The following is a 24,013-nucleotide window of genomic DNA, read 5'->3' on the forward strand; positions in this document are numbered from 1 at the left end:
ACCCACTCTTTCTAGAGGTTTCCCTAGGAAATCTCTGCCCACGCTCCCAGTCTGCCTTCTCTCTCCTCCCCCAGCCTGCCTCAGCACTGCCTGTGCTCTGAGACAGCAGGCATCACTGCCACCTGGGGCGTGTCCCCTGGTAATCTACCGCAGCTCTTGTCATCACCACCTGGAGGGGATCCACAAGTGCTCTGTGACAGTGCATGTCACCTCTACCTGGGAGATGTCCTCTTGTGCTCTGTAATAGCAGGCCACCTCCACCTCGGGGTCCCACCCACGCACAAGGCACTGTGGTAGCAAGCGAACATGACGCCCCTATTAGGACAGATGCAGAAGATGGGGGGCAGTCCCTAGCCCCAGGTGACACGCTAGGAGGTGGCCACAGGAATGAGGCCCAGGTTTCTGGACACTGAGTCCCTGGCTCCTTCAGTGCTGAGCCCCTCCATGTCCCAGTGCCCAACCAGGGGACTGACACACAGTAGGCATGCAGCTCATGGTGCAAGCCTCATCTGGAGCAGCCCCCTGGTCCAGCCACTCTCCAGGGCAAGGGCAAGGGACGGAGAGAGCAGGACGGGCCAGGCGCAGCCAGACCAAGTGCCCTCAGAGACAGCACACCCCTCATCTGGCACCCAGGGTCACTCCATGGCGGCCCTCTGGCGCTTCTCTTGCCAACCGACTTCTCCAGCCTTCCGTGAGGCAGGGCTGCCCTGTCACACCTTCACCACACGTCTCCCTAGCCGGCCTCCCTAGCCGGCCGAGTGGGAACACAGTCATCCTTCAACTCTGGGGCAATGTCCCCATCACTGCAGGCAGAATGACTCACCCCCTCTCCACATCAGAGCCTGGCAGACTTGCCACTTGTCTTCCTATCTCCAAGCCACCGTGAGGTCACCTCCACCTCTGGGTCCCCTCCACGTGCCAGGCTCTGTTTCCTGCACGCCTCCTAGGCCAGGCACCCAGCCGCGCTCAGTCAAGGTCTGATCACCTGCTCCTCATCCATCAGTAAATATCGGTCCCCACTGAAGTCAGTGGGCAGTCAGGCCTCGCCTAGAGGGTCCCTGGGGTCACCAGGACAGTCAGGGCCCCCAGAGCACCACGGGAGCCTTTAGAACCATCTTCCCTCTCCCAAGACGCTTGCACAGGCACGCATGCACGCACGCGAACACACACACACACACACACGTGCACACACACAAGTGCACACACACAAGTGCACACACCTGCACACACCTGGCTACAGTTTCACCTCCTCTTCATGGCAGGTGGACCTGATGGCTTTAGGCAAGAGGCACATGGTGTCACCTGGTAGGGCACAGGTGCCCAGCGATGCTGACTCACCCCTGGGACCCAGACTGATGATGACCAGAACCTGCCCAGAACCTGCCCCTTCCCTCCTGGGTCAGAGCCAGGAGCTCCTCAGAGGTTGCTTGGTCCAATCTCCCATTTTACAGATGATGAAGCTGAGGCCCGAGGGAAAGGAACCTGTTCATTATGTCCTGGAGCAAAGACCCTCTTGGGTGCTCCCCAAATAGCTTTAAGGTAGCCTGGAGTCCTGGGCCAGGGCAGGGGGATCTCAGAAAGAAAGAACCTTCGGGGCTCGGGCTGCAGCTCGGTGGTGGAGGGCCTGTCCCGAGTGTGCGAGTGTGCAAGGCCCATGTTCTACCCCGCCCTGCGGGTGAGAGAGAAGCCCACTCTCCCCCAGGCAAAGCAGCCAGCGCTCCTCCCTGCCTCTCGGCCTCCAGGCCCACACAAGAAACCTGAGGGGGGACCTTGATACCTCCGGGGTCACTTTGGTCTGGCCCCGGGGCCAATCTGCACCCTTCTCTGCCGGCCTCCTGCTCCAGCTGCTGACCGTATAGACTGAGTCCTGGACCCTCAGCTTCCGTGGGACTCGGCCAGTGGGGAGCCCTGGCAGGAGACCAGAGGAGGGACAAGATCGCCAGGGCTGGCTGCCCCCTCCATGGAAGGCCCCACCAAGACGGCCCTGCCTCCTAGGCACTCACCTCCTGGGACCCCCCTCGGCACCTCTGAGGACCTCGGTGGAGCAGCCCCCGCTGGGCACTGCCCCTAGGGGCTCCCAGCACCTGCCACCACCCAGGAAACAGTCCCCTGGTAAGCCCTCCTCCCATCTCACCCCAGGCACACCGACCTGGAGGGACCCTGGGGCAGCCAGAACGTGCCCAGAGTGCCACCACGGGCAGAGTCTGAGTCCACCTCCAGACAAGGAGACTGAGGTTTCAAGAGGCAAAAGTGACTTCCTCTGTGCGTCCTCCAGGCAGGGCGTGAGTCCCTCAAATGATCCCCCAAACCTTAGGGCTTCAGGGAAGGCAAAGGGGACCTGGAGCACGGAGTCCTGGGTGGGGGGACTGGAGTTAGCCCTGACTCTGCTGTGTGACCCCAGGCCAACCCTGCCATCTCTGAGTTTCTGATTGATCCTCAATCCAGTGAGTCAGGAGTAAGAGAGTGACCACTTCCACTCCCCAACACCAACCCCCAAATAGAAAAAAAGACTTCTATTTACACAGGAAGAGAAGGCAGGGGGCTGAAGCCCTGGGTCTTAACTGCTCTGTCTCTGCCTCTGAGGACTGAACCTCAGAGTCCTAGACCTTTCTCCTTTGACTTAGCAGCAAAGCTGATGCAAACAGAATCCCAGAGAGGTTAAGCGAATCTGCTAATATCACACAGCATGAAGGTGGCCTTTGTGCGAAAGGATCATGGGGAGGGAGACCCAGCACCTTCTCGTGAGGCTCCCTCAGACCTTGGAGCATGGTCCAGGAGTCTCTGCTGAACTCAGTCTCACTACATGACCTCTACATGACCTCCCAGGCACCCACCTGGCAAAACTGCCTCCTGGGATCAGCTGATGCTGGATCCCCTTTCTACTAGGTCAAAAAAGTCTCCACTCTACCAGCAAAACCAGGCTGCCTTCCTATTAGAAGCCACAGCCAGAGAGATGCATTTTAACCTTCATGTGTTTGCAAAAAAATAAATAAAATAAAATCGGTTTCATTCAAATGCTGCTGGCTTGGTTGCCATGGATACCAGCTAATCATGAAGGATGACTGTTACTTGTTCCCATGGAAACACGGAGGCCCAACGAACATCCTGTAATTTCAGACAAGACACCACATTTCAGTTGTCGGATTGCGCTGTCCAGACTTAATGCCTGAGAGCAGGTGGAAGCAGCAGGCGGCGATGCTGGGGTCAGGGCCGAAGGGGCCGGCGAAGGGGCCGTCGGGGTGAGCAAAGAGCAGGTGCTGGCCGGGGACCAGTGGCTGTGAACAGTGATCAGGAAAATGCAGATACCATCTCCCGCCTTTTGGCTGGGTCCTAGACCAGTCCAAGATTTAGAAAGAAATCAATTAAAAGAAATTAAGAAGAAACCAGTCCAGAAACGAAAAAGAACCTTTCTGACTCCCAACACTGGCAGAGATGTCATGACACTCTTTCATCTCGGCTGGTGGAGGGAAAGCTTCAGAGAACATTTAGATAATAGCTACTCAGAACCAAATAAACATACACTCGGACCTGAAATTTCCCTCCTATGGATCCAGACTAGAAAAATGCTCCTTCCTGAGTGCATGGATGCTCACTGCCATACTGTTCATAGGAGCAAAACAGTGGAGGCAGCCTAAATGTCCACCCACAGGAGAACAGACCTTGGAAGAGTCGCTTGGAGGAATACTATACAGCAAAGAAAAGGGTAAGCTCTCAGGGGCATCATTCTGTGGAGGAAGATGGCACAACAAAGGACCCAGATCTAAACAGGTCAATATGAATAAAACTCAGAAGTAAACAAAATCAATTGTAAAAGAGATAGAATGTGATCCACTTAGATACTGGGTTTTTTTATGCAAATGTTCACAGCAGCTTTATTTGTAGTAGCCAAAAACTGGAAATGATTGAACATTCTCCAACAGGTGAACCCTAAACAAACTGTGTAAGACAGAATAATGGCCCCCAAAGAAACCCACACCCTGATTCCCACAGCCTTTGAACATGCTACCTAACATGGCAAATAAAGGACTTTGCAGATGTGATTAGGAATAAAGATTTTGAGACGGAAGATGATCCTGGATTATCTAGGTAGGGACATCGAATCACATGTGTCCTTAAATGTGGAAGAGGAAGGCAAAAAAGTGAACCAGAGAAATATGACAAGACAGAGGACTTTGACAGCACAGGAGGATTCCCAGGTGGCTCTGTCAGTGGATCTAACCCTAACCCTAACCCACACACCAAGGAATGTGATCACCTCTGGTGGGGTCTGAAACATCCCTCAGCTGACAGCCGGCAGGGAAATGGGGACCTTGGTCCTCCACCATGTGGAACTGAGACCCACTAACAAGGAATGAGCAATGATGTGGATTTTACCCTAGAGCCTTTGGAAAGGATGACAGCCTACTGATATCTTGACTTTGGTCTGTGAGATAATACACCTGTGGTTTTTAAACTGTGAGTTTTAACTGTTACGGAAGCAAGGAAGACAACCCAGGCTGTGATTCAGGGGCAGAGTGCTTGCCTAGCATGCATGAAGCCCTGGGTTTGATTCCTAGTACCGCCAGAAATAAAAAAGAAAAGGATTGTGTGTGCCATGGAATACTACTCAGCAATGAAAACAGAATGCACCGTCCATCCACGCGACAACTTGGATGGATCCCAAGGGCGTCCTGCTGAATGAAGAATGCCAATTGGAAAAGGTCCTGAGGTATGTGGTTCCCTTTGTGTGACATTCTCAAAGCAGTAAAGTGATAGAGATAGAAAGCAGCTTAGGAGTTGCTAGAGGATGGGGAGGGCCAGAGGGCGGATGGCGTGACCATCAAGGGGCAACACAGGATCTAGATGGTCACACACATCTGGGAGGTCTTTGCTGTACCCTTATAGCAGGGTGGTTTTGAAGCTATGCATCTGACCAAATGACAGAGACGTGCACACACACAGAAAAGAAGGGGGGGGCAGTCCAGCACCCACCCACGGCTAAGCCACAATCTTCTCCTTCCGGACGTAAACAGTGTCAAAGGGCACTAGACAAGGGGACTCTGAGACTATGACAGTGAGACACAAACAAGGCCACTTCCCCATTGTGTCTAAGCAACCCACAAAGCCAAGGTCACAGTGCCACCCACAAAATACCAAGCCTCCTCCTCTCAGCTAACACGAGAGGCTGCCTGTCCACCAATGAGCTGCGGCTGCCCGCAGGTCTCCTCCCCCTGGAGACAGGATTCAGGACGCCCAATCCCGGCCCTGCCTCTGCTTTCCATCAGCAGCCAATCTGGAGGGAGGCCCACTGCCTTAGGCAGACCTCCCCAAACCACGCAGCCCAGGCCCAGGTCTCGGTAGCACACTCCGACGTGGATGCCCTGGGTGTCCTGTGTGTGCGTTCGCCCTGGGCACAGTGGCTGATAAACACCCCGGCCCAGTTGAGGAGTGTTCCTGGTGGGCTGCCGGCTGGAGGGCGCAGAAGCTGGAGGGCAGGTACCAGAGTTATGGAAGGTGCAACCACTGCGGGGGACCCAGTCCTCCAAGGACCTCTCTGTACCATTTGCACAGGGACCTGTCAATCTGTACTTATTCCAAAAGTCAAAAGCCAAGGCATACCATGGAAAGTAGGCTGAAATACATTTGATGTCTAGATGACTGAAAACTAATGTGACATTTTCTGTGTGCGTGTGTGCAGTCACATAGAAAAGCATCATAAACTTGCGGGGCGCAGTGATGAACACCTGTAATCCCAGCTACTAGGGAGGCCAAGGCAGGAGGATCACAAGTTGGAGGCCAGCCTGAGTCACTTAGAGGGATCCTGTCTCAAAATGTAAAATAAAGATGAGTCAGGTAACTCATACCTATAATCCCAGCGACTTGGGAGGCTGAGGCAGAAGGGTTGCCAGTTCAAAGCCAGCCTCTGCAACTTACTGAGGCTCTGAGCAACTTAGTGAGACCCTGTCTCTAAATAGAAAAAATAAAAATAAAAAGGGCTGGGACGTGGCTCAGTGGTATAAGTGTCCCTGGGTTCAATCCCTCATACCAACAAATAAATTATTAAATAAAAATGGCTGGGGGGCGGGCAAGGGGATGTGGCTAAGTAGTAGAGGGCCTCTGGGTTCAATTCCCAGTACTGAAAAAAAGAAAAGAAAAACATTATATGTTTGTTGTCAGGGCTTCTCTTTGGAGAACAGGATGGGCTCTGGGTGGGGACAGAGGCTACCCCACTTACTGAAGGAGAAGCGATTAAGACTTCCCCAAACTAGCAGTAAAACTGAAATGAGAACAGATGACACAGTGACTCGGTACCAGCTGTCCTCTCTGAATACATCGGAAGAGAAAGGAAAAGAAGCACGAGAAAGAAAAGCAATGCATCCAAATCAACGCCAGCCCAAGTGGCCGGCCAGAGAACACGGGTCAAGAAAATCAAGAAAGAGAGAGAGAGAGAGAGGAGAGAGAGACTTGGAAACAAATGTCTGGGTGAGGAAGCTCAGGTCCCACACCTGGCCACTGGACGGACTCCTGCTCCCTGAGGCAGTGGCCAGGTGATCCGAGCAGGGAGCCCCGGGTAAAACATGGCAGCATCGGGGAGTCATCGGATTGTTAGAACTTCCCAGTCGGAGGTCCTGGGGGGCACCTCTGTGAGTGGCTGCCTGCCTGTGTGTGTGTGCGCGCGCATGCGCTGCGGCAGAGAGGGCTGTGTGGACACGGTGAATGGAACACATCCACACTGCCATTATCTGCTTTGACTCCAAGTGAAGAGTGTCCGCAGAACAGATAAGCTGCCACGCTGCACGTCTCCCAGTCCAGCCTTTGTCCATCCATCTCCGGAACAGGTGCTGCTTAGAGGTTATTAAACGTTTCTCCTCTTCGACAGGCAGAAACATGGTCCAAAAGAGCCTACGTCCTAATTCCTGGAACCCGTAAATGTGCTTCTTTATATGGCAAAAGGGACTCTGCAGATGTGATTAAGGATCTTGAGATGGGAAGATGATTACCTGGGTGGACCCAATGTCATCACAATGATCAGAGAAGGCAGCCAAGACAGCGAAGGCTATGTCATCGTGGAACCAGAGGTGGGAAATGTGGGGCCAGGAGTCAAGGAATATAGGCAGGTTCTAGAAGCTGGAAAAAGCAAATGGATTCTGCCTTAGAGGCTCCAGAAGGAGCACAGCCCTGCAACGCCTTGACTTCTACTCAGCAAAATGGACTTCAGACTTCTGGCCTCCAGAACTGTAGAACACATTACTGTTGCTTTAAGACACCATGCTTGATACAGCAGCCACAGGTACCAGATTCCCACTGGTACCAGTAAAGGCTCAACAAGTTCTAGTTACGTCAAACTAAAGATGAAGGAATGGAGAACTGATCATTGGCCAGTTCAGATTGTGGATATCTGAGGATTCTCATGTCTCCTCTTCCAAATCTACAGCTGCCTTAAAAAAGAAGAGCTTAAGCTGGGCACAGTGGCTCACACCTGTAATACCAGCAGCTTGGGAGACTGAGGCAGAAGGATCACAAGTTCAAAGCGAGGCACTGAGCAAATCAGTGAGACCCTGTCTCTAGATAAAATACAAAATAGGGCTGGGGAAGTGACTCAGTGGTTGAGTGCCCCTGAGTTCAATCCCCAGTACCACCCCCAGGGATCCGGGATCGGATTTAGAAATATAATAATTATACCCATATTTAATGTAACCTTTCCTTCTTCACATGCTGTTGTTACTAAATGACATCTGAAAGGGCCTGAAACCCACAAAAATAGATAGTACCTTTGTTGATTATTTCAGAATATAGCTTGAAGATGTTTTCACATCTGTACGCAGAGAACATATCATCCGCACTGTGTACTTTATCCTTAGTGTAGAAACTAATTACATCAATAATACTTCTTGAAGGCATATAAATTCTAATTATAATGCCACAGAGGGAGCCAGGATTATCAAAACCTAAATATTCGGGTATATTATTAAATTCATCTTAATTCTCACTTCATTCAATAATCATAAACTATTTCTCTTTCCCAAGAATTCCAGCTTAGCACTTAATGTTCTGTGCTTCTGTATACAAACCATATTACCAAATTAGATCAACATGGCTAGACTATGTAGCAAGCTCATCTTTTCCAGCAAAGGAAGATAAGCATACAGTTTAAAGGGTATATAGGTACATTTTCTAATATAATTGTGTGTGTGTGTGTGTGTGTGTGTGTGTGTGTGTTTTGCTGGGGATTGAACCCAGGACCTTGTGCATTCAAGGCAAGCACCCTGCCAACTGAGCTATACCACCAGCCCTTTACCTTTCTGTATTTGACAGGTTGGAATTCAAAGTTTTAAATTTTCCCGAAATTCCTAATTTAATGATGTAATACTAAAGCAAAACTGAATTTCAGTTCTTTGTGTAATTTTTAGCCTAAGGAACAGTTGACTCATAGATTCTGGAAGGGACATGAGGTTATATTGGAAAAATAGCAGAGCAGAGCATGTTATGTCCTATCATAGATCACCATTTTAGTTTCTAGAATAGATCACTTTATGTTCTAGAATAGCCCCAGGACTCGGGAGAGAAGAGACTCAAGGCAGATGTGAAGCCCATGCTGCCTCCTAGGCCATGAGTCACAGTCCTTCATCTCTGATGCATGCAGGTATCTCCTGCCTTCTGCCAGCACCCATAAAATTCTACCAGGCTAACTCATTAGCCCACAAATTGGGTAAACATCTCAGACGCTTCACAGTGATCAACAAAGAGCATCAGATGAACACCTGTAATCCCAGCTATTCCCTACGATCCCAGCTACTCCAGCTATCCCAGCTACTCCCTACAATCGCAGCTACTTCAGTAATCCCAGCTATTCAGGGGCCTGAGGCAGGAGGATCACAAGTTTGTGGCCAGCCTGAGCAACTTAGTGAGACCCTGCCTCAAAGTAAAACTTTTTAAAGGGCTGGGGATGCAGCTCAGTGGCCGAATGCATAAATGCAAAGTCCTGAGCTCAATTCTCAACACCACCCATGCACAATCAATCGTGGAAAAATACTTAACAACTTTAACACGTACAAAACTAATAATTTTTTTAAAATGCTGCTAAAAGGTATTAACCAAGATCTAAATAAATGGACCATGTTCAAGGATTGGAAGACTCAGTACTGTTAAGACAGCCTGTCTCCCCAAACCGACCTACAGAGCCAATGCAATCCCAGTCAAAATCCTAACAAGCTTCTCAAAGACCCTGAAAAGCTCAATTTTAAATTTAGATATCAAAGCTAAGGACTTAGAATAGCCAATCAAGCTTGAGAAAGAAGAAAAAGGTTAAGGGACTTACATTAACTGGTTTCAAGTTGTACTTTACAGTTTCAAAATAGAGCTAATATAAAGAAGACAGTGAGGTATTAGCATAAGGATAAGTGCACAGATCAATGGAACAGCACAGAGAATCCAGAAGTAGACCCGCACACATGTGGTCAGTTGGCTTTTGAAAATAAGTAAAAGATGAGATTTTTTTTTTTTTTTAACAAATCACGGTAGAACAACTGGCTATCTGTATGTAATAAGGTGGAGAAACCAATTTAGAGACGCAGGGACTGTGCTGTGTGTGTTTCTATCTTACAACTGACTCCTGAGATAAGAAGCATCAGCCCCAACTTTAACAGGAGGAAGCTGACTTTGACATCGCAATCCAGGGAAGGAGCCCAGGGATCTCTGAATCTGGGGGTTGCCTCAAGGCAGGAAAGAAACCACGGTGCAGAGATGACTGAGAGGACCATGGGTCCCCAGTCACTCAGGACGCCAGATGTCCTCTCTGCCCTGGGCTCTTGACCACATTCCCCAGCCATCTCTGCCCCCAGCCCAGCCTCCAGTCACCCCAGCTACAAGGCAGAAAGGGGGGGGGGGGATCTCACATTTTGTTTTCACCGTGTTGGTTTGAGGCCTCCAAACTGTGACAGTTCATTGTCTCCTGCATGGAACTGGGACCAGAGTTCAACTTGTCTCCAACCCCAGAGTGTGGTTCACAGTCAGGGGGTGCAAACAACACGATCCCCTGCTTTTGGAGTGTGGGGGATGGACTCTGGTGGGAGAGAGGCACGGGGACCACATGGAGGGCTCGGTGTGCAGGACAGCCGTCCCCGTCCTGAAGATCCTCAGCCCTTGGTGAGAGGTGGGCACAGCATCTCCTCAGAGAGGACCTGGGGTCAGACTTAGAGCTGGTGCCCAGGAGGTGGGAAGGAGAAGACTCATTCTTTCCTGTTGTATCCCAGGATCCTGTGCAGAGCTTGTCAGAAAGGCCAGGGCAAGGCCTAGTACCTCGACTTCTGGTTGAAAACCACTAGTTCAGTGTAACGCCTGTGGATAGACCCTGTCACCAGCTCTACCCCGCTGCTTCAGCTACTAAGAGTCGCTCTCAACAACACATGCTCCCAACTCCTCATCCAGAGAAGCCTCTCATTTACAAAGAATTTCCACTCTTCTAGCCGGACACCGTGGTTCATGCCTATAATCCCAGCAACTTGGGAGGCTGAGATAGGAGAATCATGGGTTCAAAGCCAGCCTCAGCAACTTAGTGAGGCCCTAAGTAACTCAGTGAGACGCTGTCTCTAAATAAAATACAAAAAAAGGGGCTGGGGATGTGGCTCAGTGGTTAAGCACCCCTGAATTCACTCCCTGGTACCCACCCCCCAAATTCCCATTCTTTCAGAACCCTGAAATTCCTGGCACACCAAAGCACTGGCCTGAAGGCTTCTCTTTCCTACACTCTCTGAGGACTTCTAGGAATTTGAGTCTTCAGTGGGAGGACCCTCTCCATTTCATTCCTGTTTTCTCCTGTGCCCCTTTCTCTACAGCTGCAGGCCTCTTCCAGGACCAGCGGAGTTGACATTCATTGAGTTGCTGGAACTGGGGAAAATAAGGGCTCCTTAAGGTACCTGTGCGCTTCTCTCTGCTGTGTGTGATTTCTGTCTGTTTTTAAAACACAATGCAATACTACACATTTGGAAGCAAATGCACATGTAGTGAAATAAAAGCGCAGACAAGATACACACCGTCTTTAGGCAGCTGGCTTCACTCCTGAGGAAGGAGCCAGGCTACAGCTGCATCTCGGGGCCAGGGAACTTTCCCCTTAAAGGGCCAGACAGCAAATATTTCAGGCTTGAGAGGCCATCTTTTCAGCATGAAAAGCAGCTAGGGACAATTTATAAATGAATGAACAAGGTTATGTCCCAATAAAGCTTTAGTTATGAACACTTCAACTTGAATTTCACACGTTAAAAATATTATTCTTGCTGGGTGGCGCACACCTGTTAATCCCAGTGGCTTGGGAGGCTGAGGCGGGAGGATGGCAAGTTCAAAACCAGCCTCAGCAACTTAGCGAGGCCCTAAGCAACTTACTGAGACCCTGTCTCTAAATAAAAATTTAAAAGGGCTGAGGTGTGGCTCAGTGGTTAAGAACCACTGGGTTCTATCCCCAGTACCAAAAATCTTTTAAAGATCAATCTTCTTTTAATTTTCATTCCAATCATTTAAAAATGTCAAAAACTATTTCTAGCTCCCAAGCCATGTGAGAATAGGCGTGGAACAGGTCTGACCTGTGGGCCATTTAATGACTCCTGCTGTCTCTCAGTCATTTTGTGTCTAAGAAAGAGAAGGGGAGGGGAGGGGAGCGACGTCTGAGAGGTGATACCTGCAATGCCATTCACAATGATTTTCCCTGCTTTCCAAATATTTTAGGATTTTCAAAAACTTAAGGAAAGAAAGGGAAAGGCTGGAAATAATCCCCAAATGTTCCCAGAACTTCTCGGTGAGTGTTGGGATTAAAGACGATTTTTATTTGCTTCTTTTTCTATGACAGATAGCTATTATTTTTGTCCTTTTCAGAATTGGGGGGGGGTCCTTAAAAAGAGGGAAAAAAAAAGAGGAGATGCAGGAGTGTGGCCCATAACTGGGGGTCTGTCCCCCACACCACCACCAAGGACTTTCAGTAACACACAAGAGCCTCTTCTGGAATGTCCCTGTGAAGCTGTCCGGTCCCCTCCAGGCGAGGCACACTCAGGCCCTTCCTCTGCAGGCAGAGTCCTCTGAAGGTCAAGCTCCCTGAAGGCCTGGGAGCGGCTGCTGGTGGGGGGAGGTGCTGGGCCTCACCCTGTGTGCGGCTAAGCCTACAGCCCTGAGCAGGTCCTGATCCGAGGTGGGGGTGGCACATGGGACCCCCAAGCTCTTCCCAGACCCCCTCACCCGCCATCCAGGGCTGCATGTTGCCACCCCGCCCCAGCTGCTGGACCACCCCAGCTCCAGGACCTTCCACCTGCCACAGGCCGCAGCACCAGCATCCAGAGCAGGCCACTGGGCCCCCTCTCCCCCCCCACCCCACCCCACCCTCTCCGCCTTGACCCCTGACCTTTCCCTACACCTTTCCAAAAGCCTGATCCCACCAGCAGCTCCAAGCCCTCTGGCCTCAAAGGTGACCCCTGGCTTCTTAGGAGTGCCAGGCTCCTATCCTTTGGGAATCTCAGGAACCCGTTCATTTATTTATTATCAATAAAAACCATAGGGCAGGACTGGGCTGTGGCTAAGGGGTAGAGCGCTTGCCTGGCCCATGTGAGGCACTGGGTTCGATCCTTAGCTCCACATAAAAATAAATAAACAAAATTTCTTTTTTATTAAAAAAAAAAAAAAACAAACACGGGGCAACATGAGGCAGGAGTGGGCAACACGGGCCCTGAGCGTCTGTCCTGCCAAATACAAAGATGGCCGCCTAATACTTCATTTAAAAAATGTTCTGACTCCCAAGACCACCACCTCAGAATGAAGGGGAGGAACTGAAGCGGGTTACTGCAGTGAGGTGGGTGGCGCGGGAAGCTCACGGGGTGGCCTGGGGCTGTGATTCCGCTGCAGGCCAGGGACTATAGGCAGCAGGAATCCAGCACTAGTCCCCTGAGTTCACCCATCCAAACCTGTCAGCCTCTCTGCCCCACCCCATGTCTCTGCACATCCTTGAGGAGTGGAAAGACCTCTGGCCCCACCTCCAGGACACCTCCCCAGAGGCCATGGCCACGCCCACTCCAAACTGCTCCTGTCCCTCCCTCCCTGTGCCAGCTCGGACCACTGGGTGGCCGACAGTCGCGGTGGTTTCTGCTGCCCACCCTAGCCTCCACCCCACCCCAGGGAGGCTTGCTGGTTGCTAAGTCCTTTTTCCTAAGTACAGGGAGGGCTACCAACCGGACTCTGTCACTCGGCTGCTGGGTGATGGCAAGCAAGCCACTCGGCCACCCTGACCTGCAGTTTTCTCTTCCACACAAGGGAGCAGGTAACAGTGTCCACGAGGACTGTACGCCATGGTGCTTATAAAGGGCTCGGGAGAGCAGCCGGCACTGCGCAGGCACTCAAGGAACAGAGGTCACCATCATCGCGTTACTGCTACTTTCAAAGTCCTTCCTTGGTGGCGGGGGCCACGCCTCTTGGTCACCATTCAAGGCCCTGACTGTCTTCCCCATCACACCATCTGCTAACCTGATCACAGCACCTTCCCTGGGACTCTGAGCGCCACCAGGCAGGGGCTGGCTACATCGTCATATCATGGCAGCCCCTGGCCCAGAGCCTGCACACAGTAGGTGACTCACGAAAGCCCTGCTGCTCTCAATAGCAGTTATACTTGTAGCAGCCTCTGGGGATGCCGAGGAACCATCTGGATGGTTCTAATCCCCACAGGTGTCTTGTTGTACCTTTACATCAGTCCTAACAGATTTGTAACCAGCCCCTCAGACTTTGGATGGACAGATAAAAATGACAAGTCACTCAGTCCACAATGATATCTGACACTGTGCTGCATCTAGTTGTTAGGTATGCTTCTGAGCCCAGAGAGATTCAGTGACTTGTCTGAGGTCACACAGTACACCTGGCCCCATTCAGGACCCCTGCCTTGGCCACACTCCTGAACCAAAATCAGTGTCCCCAGAATAGATGTATAAGTGGAAAGAAAATCACTTTTTTTCCCCCTAAGATTATTCCAGATTGCCAGTTTATTGGTGTCCAGTCTCTAAACTCAAGCTCCACAACTCTCCATACCAAGGGGAGGACACCAGGAAGGAGCCCCATCTGCCTGCCAGCTCCTCAGCCAGCAGCTCTGGGGAGGGGCGCCAGGCTCACACCCCCACATCCTCCTGCCTGCACTCTGCCTTTTCCATTCACAGCCATGTCAGCCCATCACCTCCACGGGCCTCAAAAAAGAAATCACACAGCCCGGGTGCCGCCAATACTCTCCTGCCTGTCAGAGGGAAGAGAGAAATAAAAGCTAACAAGACTTGCAAAAGAAAAATCCCCCAAACCACCGTGCGGATACCCAGCAGCTGTCAAAGTCAACACAGGAATGGGGTGACGCTGGGAAACCCGCTTCCCATACACTCAGGCAGCTGTGAAGTCTGACTGCACAGACCCAGCGGCGCAGGGCCCACAGCCTCGTGGGCGCCCTCGTTCTGCTAGGTCCAGAGGGCACGTCTGGACCCTAAACCCAACACTGTCTGTTGCAAGTTACCGAGTCTACTTTTCCCCCATTATTATTTGGAAGGCCATTGACATCCCCCTTGCTTCCTTATTTATGCAATCAGAGGAAATCAGAGCACAGAGAGGCGCTTCCAAACCCAAGGCCACGTGGGCCAATTTCAGATGGATAATTAAATATTGAACAAACGCTGAAATGCCTCTACTGGATGGGGATGGCTAAAAATAACCACCCTGCCACTCCTAGAGCCGGCTCCCAAACACTACCAGCTCGCCTGCTCGTTCTCAGACCCCCCCTCCCGGCACCGTCAGGCCCAAACTTCCCGGGAATGGCGGGGGGGGGGGGGGGGGGGGGGGCGGGAGCCGACTCCCCAAATACCTACTTAACGGAAAACAAAACTTCAGCTCCCAGCAAGCTCTGAATGTTCCTGACCAGGAAATACTCTCCCTTTCCTGACATTTAACCAAGTGGCCCCGAGAGGAAGGTGCAAGGGAAATATCACAGCGTTGCTTTTCTTTTAAAAATAGTCAAAAGGCTGCATGTCATTTCCAAAGCAAAACACGTATGGAGTCCAGGATGTGAGCGTGTCCCTGTCCAGTTACACAGGAGCTCCACCCCCCAGCTGAGAAGACCCAACAACAACAAAGAAAACCCGGCTGCCTCAGTTTCCCTCTCTGTGCTAATCTTAGGAAAAAGGGACAAAGGGAACCAAGACTTGAAATAAGATGCAAAGGGGTCTGGGTTCCGGACCCCATCTTTCCTTAGCATCTTTAGGGAACTTCAGGCAAGCGGCCACGGCTTCTTTGGGCCTCAGTTTTCCCAGCTGTCAAAGGGACCCCCAGTATCAGCAGCAGAGCAAAGCAGGCTCCCTGTCCTTCTCTTTACCACCGGGTCTCAGTAAATACAGAAGCAGAATGAAAGCGGGCAGAGACCGAGCTCCCAGGAACCAGACCGCTGCACCTACTCTGCTGAGATCAAGAGCAAGCAACACCCCAGGTCCATCACACTCTGAGTCACACCGACCAAAGAAGGTGGTCTGCACTGAGATTCCCAGGGCGGCTCTGAGCACAGCCTTGCAGCCCAGTGGCCTCGGTTTTAACCTCACACCTAACCTATACCATCCTAAGCCATTTCCTCACCTACCAATGTAACCGTCCCAGGTTCAAGGAGGGTGGAGAGTTAACCTCTGATGCGAGATGGCGAGGTCCCCGGCACAGGGCTGGCCCACATGCAGCTTGATGAAAGGGAGCTATTGTTATTAGAGGGGATGAGGACAGTCCAGGAACACCAAGGCCAAGTGGCTGGCACTCCAGCAGGTTAACTGGCAACTCCAGCCTCCCTCAGGACCTAGAGAGCTCTGGGGAGTGGGCTTCACCCCAGGGGACCCTGAACATTCCACTCATCACTCAGGAACTTAGGGGAGAAATAGGGCTGAAGCCCTGGGACCTGTGAACAGCACAGGGAAATGGGCCGGTAGCAAAATATGAATGAGAACTAGGTACAGGGGCACAGGGGCTGGGCCTGGGAAAGGAGGGGTCCCTCCTGGGCTATTCCACATAGGTAGAGGAACCAACCAGGAGGAATGACTACCTACAGATGGCCCACCGAGTCCCTTCCCCTGCCTCCCCCCACAAGTGACAGCCAGGATTGTAGGAAGTGATGGCCATGAACAGCAGATGGAATTGCTGACTGTGCAAACCATATAGGAAGAGAGCAGGAGGCCTTACCAAAGCCAAGGTCTGACCTCAAGCTCTGCCTGCTCAGGATTTGGAGCTGGGCAGAGTGAGGCTCCATCAGTTCTGAGCTGTGCGACCGTAGGCAAGGATCTCACTCTCTGGGCTGCAGTTTCCTCATCTGTAAAATGAGGATAATACTGGTATCTACCTCATGGCATTGTTCTTGGCATTAAAGAGGTAAGACAAGTGCTGAGTTAATCTCACCAATGGGAGCTGAGTGACACTCGGCAAACAGGATGCACCATTTTAAACATTACCACAGCCCATGATAGGAGTGAGCTCCCCACATCCTAAGGTATGTAAGGGTGAGGATGGTCTGGAGAAGCTGGGTTCAAGTCCCAGAGGCAGGATTGTGTCCTAGCAGGAACAGAGGACCAGAGAGGTGGCAGAGGGTAGAAGGGTTTCAGCAGTCTCATCCAAGGCAAAGCCAAAACTCTGCATGGGCCTCCGGGGGACATTTGAGGGTTAAGGACCACAGGATACAACTAGTTCCCAACCTCGGGGCTTTCCCAGTCTTGCCCAGCTCAGGGGGTCCACGCTGCTGCCCCAGAGGCTCTCAGCAGGTCTCACTGAAGCCAGGACCCCCTGAAAAGGCCCCAGCCCCCTGTGCTTGCTGCGGTTGCTTAGGGGTCCTTCCCTGCCCAGGGCTCCCAGGTAGGAACCAGCTGCATCCAACAAGCTCCCCAACTCTGCCGCCATCTTAGAGGCCAGCAGCTGTGGGTTTCACACTCAGTTCCATGAAGGTGGCCGTGGACGAGCCATAGCCCCTCTGTGCCTCACTGCGTCTCCAGGCCATCCCCAGCAACCGGATCACCCGACTGCCATGTTCTGAGCCTTGGCGGGGGGCACCTCCTCAGGAGGTCGGGTTCCACTGTGTGGCCCCTGGCCTTCATTCTACAAAGTGTGTTGCAGGCTCCTGGGGCCCCCTCCTGAGGCCCACAGCCTCCAGCAGGCCCTAACAGGAAAGGCACACAGCTCCCCAGGCCCCGGGATGTACCAGAGCCAGAGGGGTCATGGCTGAGCTGGGAGGAGAGCCCGTATGTCTCCTATCACTGCTCAACTCCCCAGAAAGGGCCCCGTGCCCCAGTGCACCCCCAAAGCTGGCTTCCCCAACTAACAGGGGCTTGGAGAGGGCAATTCATCTCCATGTACCCTCAGCACCCAGGCAGAAGCCCAGCACACAGTAGGTATTCAAAAGGTATTTGCTGGCCAAATGAAGGGCCATGAATTTATCCAGGGTCAGGGGAAAGGACAGAGCTGTCCTTAACCCCAGTGCAGGTAGGTGGGCAGACACTGGTTGGTGACACTTTTCTAGGGACAAGACCCCTCAGATTCATGGGCCGTGCCCAGCCTTCAAGAGGACCCAGGGTCACAAGGTACAATGTGATATGGCCAGATGACCCTCACCATGCAAAGATCACCAGTTCTGGCCTCTTGTTATCATCAAGCTTTATAAACAACCACGGGGCTCGCTGTGCCCATTCTCATTCTTCAGACGAGGACACCAAGGCCCAGGGCAAGGGACAGCCTAGCTTGTCTGCCCCACACTGGTCAAGCCTGGGTGGCTGCAGCCCTGTCCCTCATTTGCAGTCCTGCCAGGGACAGTGTTCTGCTCTCAAGTGAGCAGTGTGCCCCCTCCCCTCCATTCAGAGAAGGAGTAGGGGACAGGGAGGGATAGGGAGCCTCCCTCTTCCGAGGTGCTGGCCTGGCCATCTGGAGGTCCCTGTCACCAACCACATCCCCTGAACTCTCCTACTTCAGAGCACACACAGCCTGAGTTCCTGGTTGGTTTCCTTCGGTGCTAGTGGCAGAGACCAGAGAGGGCCAGACCCAGGCTGAGGTGCTGTGTACCACCCTTCCTCTGGAGTCTGGTGCCACCACCATGGGGCCAAACCCCAAGGACCATGGGGAAAAGGGTATCCCTCAAGGCCAAGAGTGGTTTCCCAGCCTGAGCTATCACCTGGGCAGGGCTCTGTCTTCAAGATGGGGAGTGGCCCTGGAGCAGGGTCAAGTGCTGGGGTTTCATGGAAGGAGGGCTGTGGCGGCACTGGACACCTCTGCCAAGGTGGGCAGGAGCCCAGCCTCTGCCTCACACCCTGCCTGCAGCTCTCACCCAGCAGTGACTCCCCATCACTGAAGGTCCTTGATTAGGGCCAAACTCTGTCCCCTGCTATTCCCTCCTCTCCACTGCCCTCCCCCATCACAGGATGAATGAACTAGGTCCACACACAAGACACTGTCCTTTTCCTGACTTCCGCACACTGTTCCTTCTAGCAGGGAAAGGACAACAGTTCACACTCATGTGTGTCCCTAGCCAGGCACAGGCTTCCAGCTTTCTGCATTCAATTTATCACACGAGGTCACTGAGGCCTGGAGAAGTAACTAGCCAAAGGATAGTTTTCTGCAGAGGTGGGATTTGAACCCAGACCTGACTCATTCACTCCCCTGCCAAAGGAAATCCGATCCATCCGATGAGGCATGCTCCAAATGTCACCTCCTTTGTGAAGCACTCTGATTTCCCCAGATAGACTTCTGTTCCAGGACAGTCCCCTCCCACTCCCAGCAAGGCTGTGAGGAGGATGGGACACCAAGCAGAACTCAGGCACCCTTCGGGCCTTGGAGCTGGATCTCAGGTGACAGCCTGACACATAGATGGTCCCCTGCACCATCTGGTTGAACGGAAGGAGGAGTTTGGGTACTCCCTACACCTGCAGTCAAGGATGGAGCATCCCATAGAACAGGTCAGGGTGTGTGCAGGAGAGCTCCTGGTGGCCAGAACATGACCGGACATTTGTACAATTTCCATTTTTCACAGCATGAAACTGTCTCCTCCAGGAATCCTTCACCTACAGCTACTGCCATTTTATGGCTGAGAAAACTGAGGCACTGAAGTCACAAAGTCACAAAGCTTAAACCCAGATCTCTGGTCTCCCACACCAAATCTGGGGCCTGGGAGTAGCCTGAGGCCATTTCAGGAAAGGTAAAGGGCAGAGGAGAATCACTGGCTTTGAGAGACCCACAGGTATAGAACTCCCAGCACACACCTGTGCACACACCCAGCCTTGAACTTGAACTCTTGTGTGCATGGGAACTCACTACTTCCTGAAGAAGCCCTGTACATCGTTGTTCCCCGACTGAGGGAAAAGTCTTCCCCATTCTGGGGGGAAGTGACCAAATGTGAACTGCCTGTCTGCCTCATCTATCCTCACACTGACAAGAAAACTGAAGTTCAGGGACAAGGGGACCCAGGTCACAGGCCGGTGGGAATCTAAACCCCCTGGGCCTGCCAGACTGGGCATGGCCTTTGCTCAAACCCCTCTGCGGTCAGGCTAGACACAGAGCCAGCCTGCCCGCTCCCCAAGATAACCTGGCCCCCTCCTCCCTCCAACCTCAGGGACACCCCCATGGGGCTTTGCAGGGCTCTAGCCTTCCCAGGGCTCCTTGCCCTCCGCCTCCCAGGGGCCTCCCTCCCACCTAGCCAGGGAAGGAAGTCCCCAGGATCACAGCATTTCCAGCCGAGGATCCTGTTACTGGAAGAGAAAATGCGGGGCACACCTCCCCCTCCGCCTGGTCCTGCTGCTCAGAAGAGGAACCTTTGCAAGGACCCCTCAGGGGGGTCCTGGACAGAGGCTCCACTCCTTCACCTCACCTGTCCCTCCACCAAAGAGGTGGGGAGCTGTTAAGTCCCTGAGAAAGAGAGAAGTTCAGGGCCGGATGGTGGCTAAGCTTGGGGCTGGGCAGCGCAGCCTGGTGAGGGGAGCCCAGACCCTCTCCACTAAGGAGGTGCGGTCTGAAAGGCGGAGGAAAGAGGCCCCGGATCCCAGTGTCCCTTGTCCTCGCAGGGCCTCGACTTCCCCAAGAAGCAGGATAGGGGCAAGCTGGGGCCATGCACATCAGGCGGACTAGGGTCCCGGCGAGGAGCGGAGGGGGCCCTGGGTCCCTGGGCCCCAGGCCCTCGGTAGGGAGGACCCGGGGTCTGGGTCGGGGTGGCGCCTACCCCTGGCAGGCCGGGTCCGGCTGCGGGAGCGGCTCCTCTGTCGCTGCAGCCGGGGCCGCCGCAGCAGCCGGTAGTAGTAGGAGGACCTCCCGGTGCTCTTCCTGGCGTTGCCGCCCGCGGACATGCTGCCGCCCGCCGGGCACCGGGCCGGGCCTGGGCGCTCACTCGGGCCCCATCGGCCGCTCCGGACCGCCCGGCGGGCGCCCCGCACTCTCCCGCGCTGCGCTGCGCCGCGGCCGCCGCCGAGGCCCAGGCTGCCCCACAAAGTCGCCCAAACTCCTCCCTCGCCTCCCCGTCCCTCCCCCGAGCAGCCGGCCCCGCAGCGGGGGCTGGGGACCGGGAGGCCGGGCTGGCACCGGCCCGGAAAGTCAGTGCGGGAGAAATCCCGGCCTGGAGTCAGCCGGGCCAGGCGGCCCGGAGTGCCCCCGACCCCAGGCGGGACCCCTGGAGGGGTGCACCCCCCCCCCCGCGGAGCGCAAGGGGCACCCCAGCGCGCGGGCAGGTGTGAATGGTGCACACCCCGCGTGTGCGCGGCCCGGAAAGATGCCTGCTGGGAAGCCAGACGGGCACCGTGCTACGGGAACAGCCACCTTAAATTAGGGTCCCAAAGAGGCTGATGGCCCAGGCTGGTTCCTGTCCCAAGGGAAGGAACTGGGCTGAAAACCCTCCCGCAAACACACAGCTCCACAGGCCCGCGTCCCAGGCAAGTGGAAAGCCTTCCCTTTCTGCAGGATAGTTGTCTAATCTCTCCATTTTAAAGGCTGCCGTCCAACACAAACAGTATTCCTACATCATTAAGATGACAGTGTGTATCTCAAGCACACAAGAGTCCAGACTATCAGGAACTTCAGGGGGCTTTGCCAAAGCTGTACATTTTGTTCCTTTTGATCTGGACCCTTCCCCAAATAAACCATCACAGATCCCTAGTCGTCCTCCCACTGGGCATGCTCAGCAGCTCCGCAGGCCTGAGGGGAGGGCAAAATGATCCCCAGGCTACTCTGGGGACCATAAGCTGAGCTGAGAAGGGAAAGTGCCAACCCCACTCTCTGTATTGCTTTGCCTGAAAAACTTTCTCAAAGTCTCTCACTCTCTAGCTCAAGAACCTTCCTTGGCTCCCCAAAGTGTAAGGGAAACAAGTCCAAACTTCCTTCCTTGATATTTGGCCCCAACCAGACCACCCGTCAGCCTCATCTCCACCTGCTTCTCCCTTCTCTTTGCTCTACACCCACCAGGGACCCTCCTGCCTCCATTTCTCCATGGAGCCCAAGTCCACCCTTTTAGGTCCTGTAGCCCTCCCTGACCATCCGAGCCATCAGCAATCTCTCTCTCTCCCCTCAGCAACATTTATCTTTTAAATTATTAAAACAACTACCTATCTGAGCTCCTCCCTTCAAGGACAGAAGGGGAAACTGAGGCCGCGAAGGGAAGTCTGAGTTCCATCAGTCACTCATTAAGTGACAGAGGCAAGGGGCCTTGGCCTGGGGCTGTGGACATGCACACTCAGGGGTGGCAGGTCAGTGTCTGAGGCTGTCTGAGTGTCTCCCTCCAGAAAGGAAGGGAAGGTGGGGCCTGGAGGGGTGGGCAGCCTGGTGGGAATCCGGGCCAGGTTTTGCTCCTCACTGGGGAAGCCCCCTCCTTAGCTCCTCAGCGTGGAGGGAGGGCCCAGGTCAGGAGGAGCTGGGACCACAGCTGGAAGCCAGGCGCCTTCCCAGGACCAGGGGGGAGGGGCGGGAAGGGTAAGGCTCCTTCAAACCCAGTCTGGGGAGTCCAGAGCCATCAACTCCCCTGGCCCCTCTTCCCAGAATAATGGCCAATCCCACAGAAAGATGGAAAACCACAGTGTCCACGGGGACATCAGTAGCCTTCTTTGGGTTAAGCGTTGCTCCATCTCATTCCAACAGCAGAAACGCACAGGAACGGCTTTAGAGACCCCAGGTAGAGCCTGCACCCAGCTGCTAGGTGCCTCTCCAAGCTGTGGGCCTTCCTTGCAGGCGCCTCCTCCGGCCCAAGCACCAGAGCCCAGAGGAGCACCTCCCATGCAGGTGGGGCTCAGAAGCCACCCAGTTACACCCCGACACTTCCAGAGGACAAATAATCTCCACCAGTTTGCAGGATGAGGAGCCCCAGGAAGTCCAGCTCAGAGTGGGGACGACAATCTTGCTCCCAAGGCCGGAGCTCCTCTGGCCCAGTTCTAGCTCCTTTGAGGGAATGGAAGCTCGGAAGCTTGCTGCTAACTCTGACTAGTGCTGGGGACAAGTGGTCTTGGCCTGCCCCCCAACTGGCAGCCTCAGACCCTTGTGTGGCGGGGCGGGAGGGAGCAAGCCCATCTCAGGATCTCATCTGTAAACAGTAGGGTTCCAAAGGTCTGGCCCAGTCTCTGCTTCAGCATCTGCGGTCCTCTGTACCTCAGCTTCCCTGCCTACCTAGAGGCTTGGTACCCCTGACCTAGACCCCTGGTCTAGCTGCCTGGAGGGGAGTCAGCTAGTGAATTCCTGGCTTTGGGATAGCATGGCTATTTACCCTGGTGGCTGGGTGCTGTGTAGGAAGGGGGAAGGGCAGGATCTACAGGCCTGGCCTTCCTGGCCCAGGACCCTGTGGTGGGCAGGCAGACAAAGACAGCTCCCTGGAAGCCCCAGCAGAGCATCTGGAATGGATCCTGCTGGTGGAGCTAGCCACCCACCCCCTCGGCCACCCCCACCTCCTGCTGTGAACAGGAACCCCAGGCCTCCTCCCCCGAACAGCTCCCTATCCTGACACAGCCTAGGCTATGGGAGGGGCACCTGAAAAGCCTGGTCCATCCCTTCCACTGCTTCCTGTGGCTGACAGACAGACCTACAGACATCAGGCCAACACACACACCAGGGGCAGCCCCCTATGATTGCCTCAGGCAGAACAGGCTTCCCAGGCCCTGCCTGATCCAAGAGCCCCCGGCCTAAAAGTCCAGTTCTCCCACCTGGTCCACCTCCAGAGGGGCTCCTGAGTCGGTCCAGTTCCCCACTCCACAGCATGCTGCTCTGAGTGGGGGTCAAGACTGCAGCCCCCAAATCACCCCAGCTTATCCAACAGGCATATTCCTAGGTTTCCTCAAGATACTTGGTCTGGTAGGTCTGAATGGGGCCTAGAAATGTGTGCGTTCAATAAATCCCAGGCAGGGAACTAGGTCTCACTACTCAGTCACCCAACCCCAACACCGTCAGAGCACCTACCTCTGCCACAAAGCAGCCACCCCCTCTGCAGGTCCTGTCTCACTCCTCCATCCAGCCTCCAAGGCTCTTTCCAACCTCTGGTCTTTCCCCTTTTATAGGACAACTGCCACCAGGCTCTTGGGAAGGCCCAGGACTGATGGACACAAAGAATTCCCCTCTGGGCAGAAAACTCAACACCAAGTAGAATTACACCATTGGGAAGGAGATGGGGGTGCCTTAGAGCTGGGCTGAGAAGTCCGGATTCACCAGGGGCCAAGGAGGGGCAGGTCAGAAGGTGCTGCAGACGCAAGGGGGCTAGCGCTACCTCCCTGCGATGGCGCCTCTTCCTGAGATGTTAGGTTGAAAGTCAGAGAGCCAGGAGAAAAAAAAAATCATATGGCCAAATTTACCTTTGAAAAGCCTTAAATTGCCCATAAAGCAGTTTTTCCTTGAGCACTGGAACGGATCACCCATTCCTTCAGCAGAGCACAAGGCGAAAGGGCCTGGACTACATTGAGGGACCCTGTTGTATTGGGAAACACCACCATTGGCAACCAGGTATCTATCTTCAAAACCTAGATTCTCCAAAGGAGGAGAGATGGCCATGCATGGAGGGGATCACAGAAACCAA

General features: G+C 53.7%; 1 protein-coding gene across 13 annotated transcripts in view; it reads right to left on the reverse strand.

Moving 5' to 3' along the window:
- Positions 1–24,013, reverse strand: part of DAB2IP (DAB2 interacting protein) — a 250,603-nt gene that overhangs the window by 164,431 nt on the left and 62,159 nt on the right. For 5 of the 13 annotated variants that reach the window (XM_081311391.1, XM_081311388.1, XM_081311385.1 and 2 more), the window contains exon 1: positions 20,198–20,462. The exons of 3 other annotated variants lie outside the window; for them this stretch is intronic. In XM_081311391.1, the coding sequence (XP_081167517.1) occupies positions 20,198–20,321 (124 nt within the window). In that variant the 5' untranslated portion in view covers positions 20,322–20,462. Of the gene's footprint in view, positions 1–20,197; positions 20,463–24,013 lie in introns of those variants that run through there. 5 more of the 13 variants (XM_081311383.1, XM_081311386.1, XM_081311377.1 and 2 more) reach the window with 1 other exon arrangement.

The sequence above is a fragment of the Spermophilus citellus genome (genome assembly GCF_964194105.1).
Source record: "Spermophilus citellus genome assembly, chromosome: 2".
NCBI classification, from domain to species: domain Eukaryota; kingdom Metazoa; phylum Chordata; class Mammalia; order Rodentia; family Sciuridae; genus Spermophilus; species Spermophilus citellus.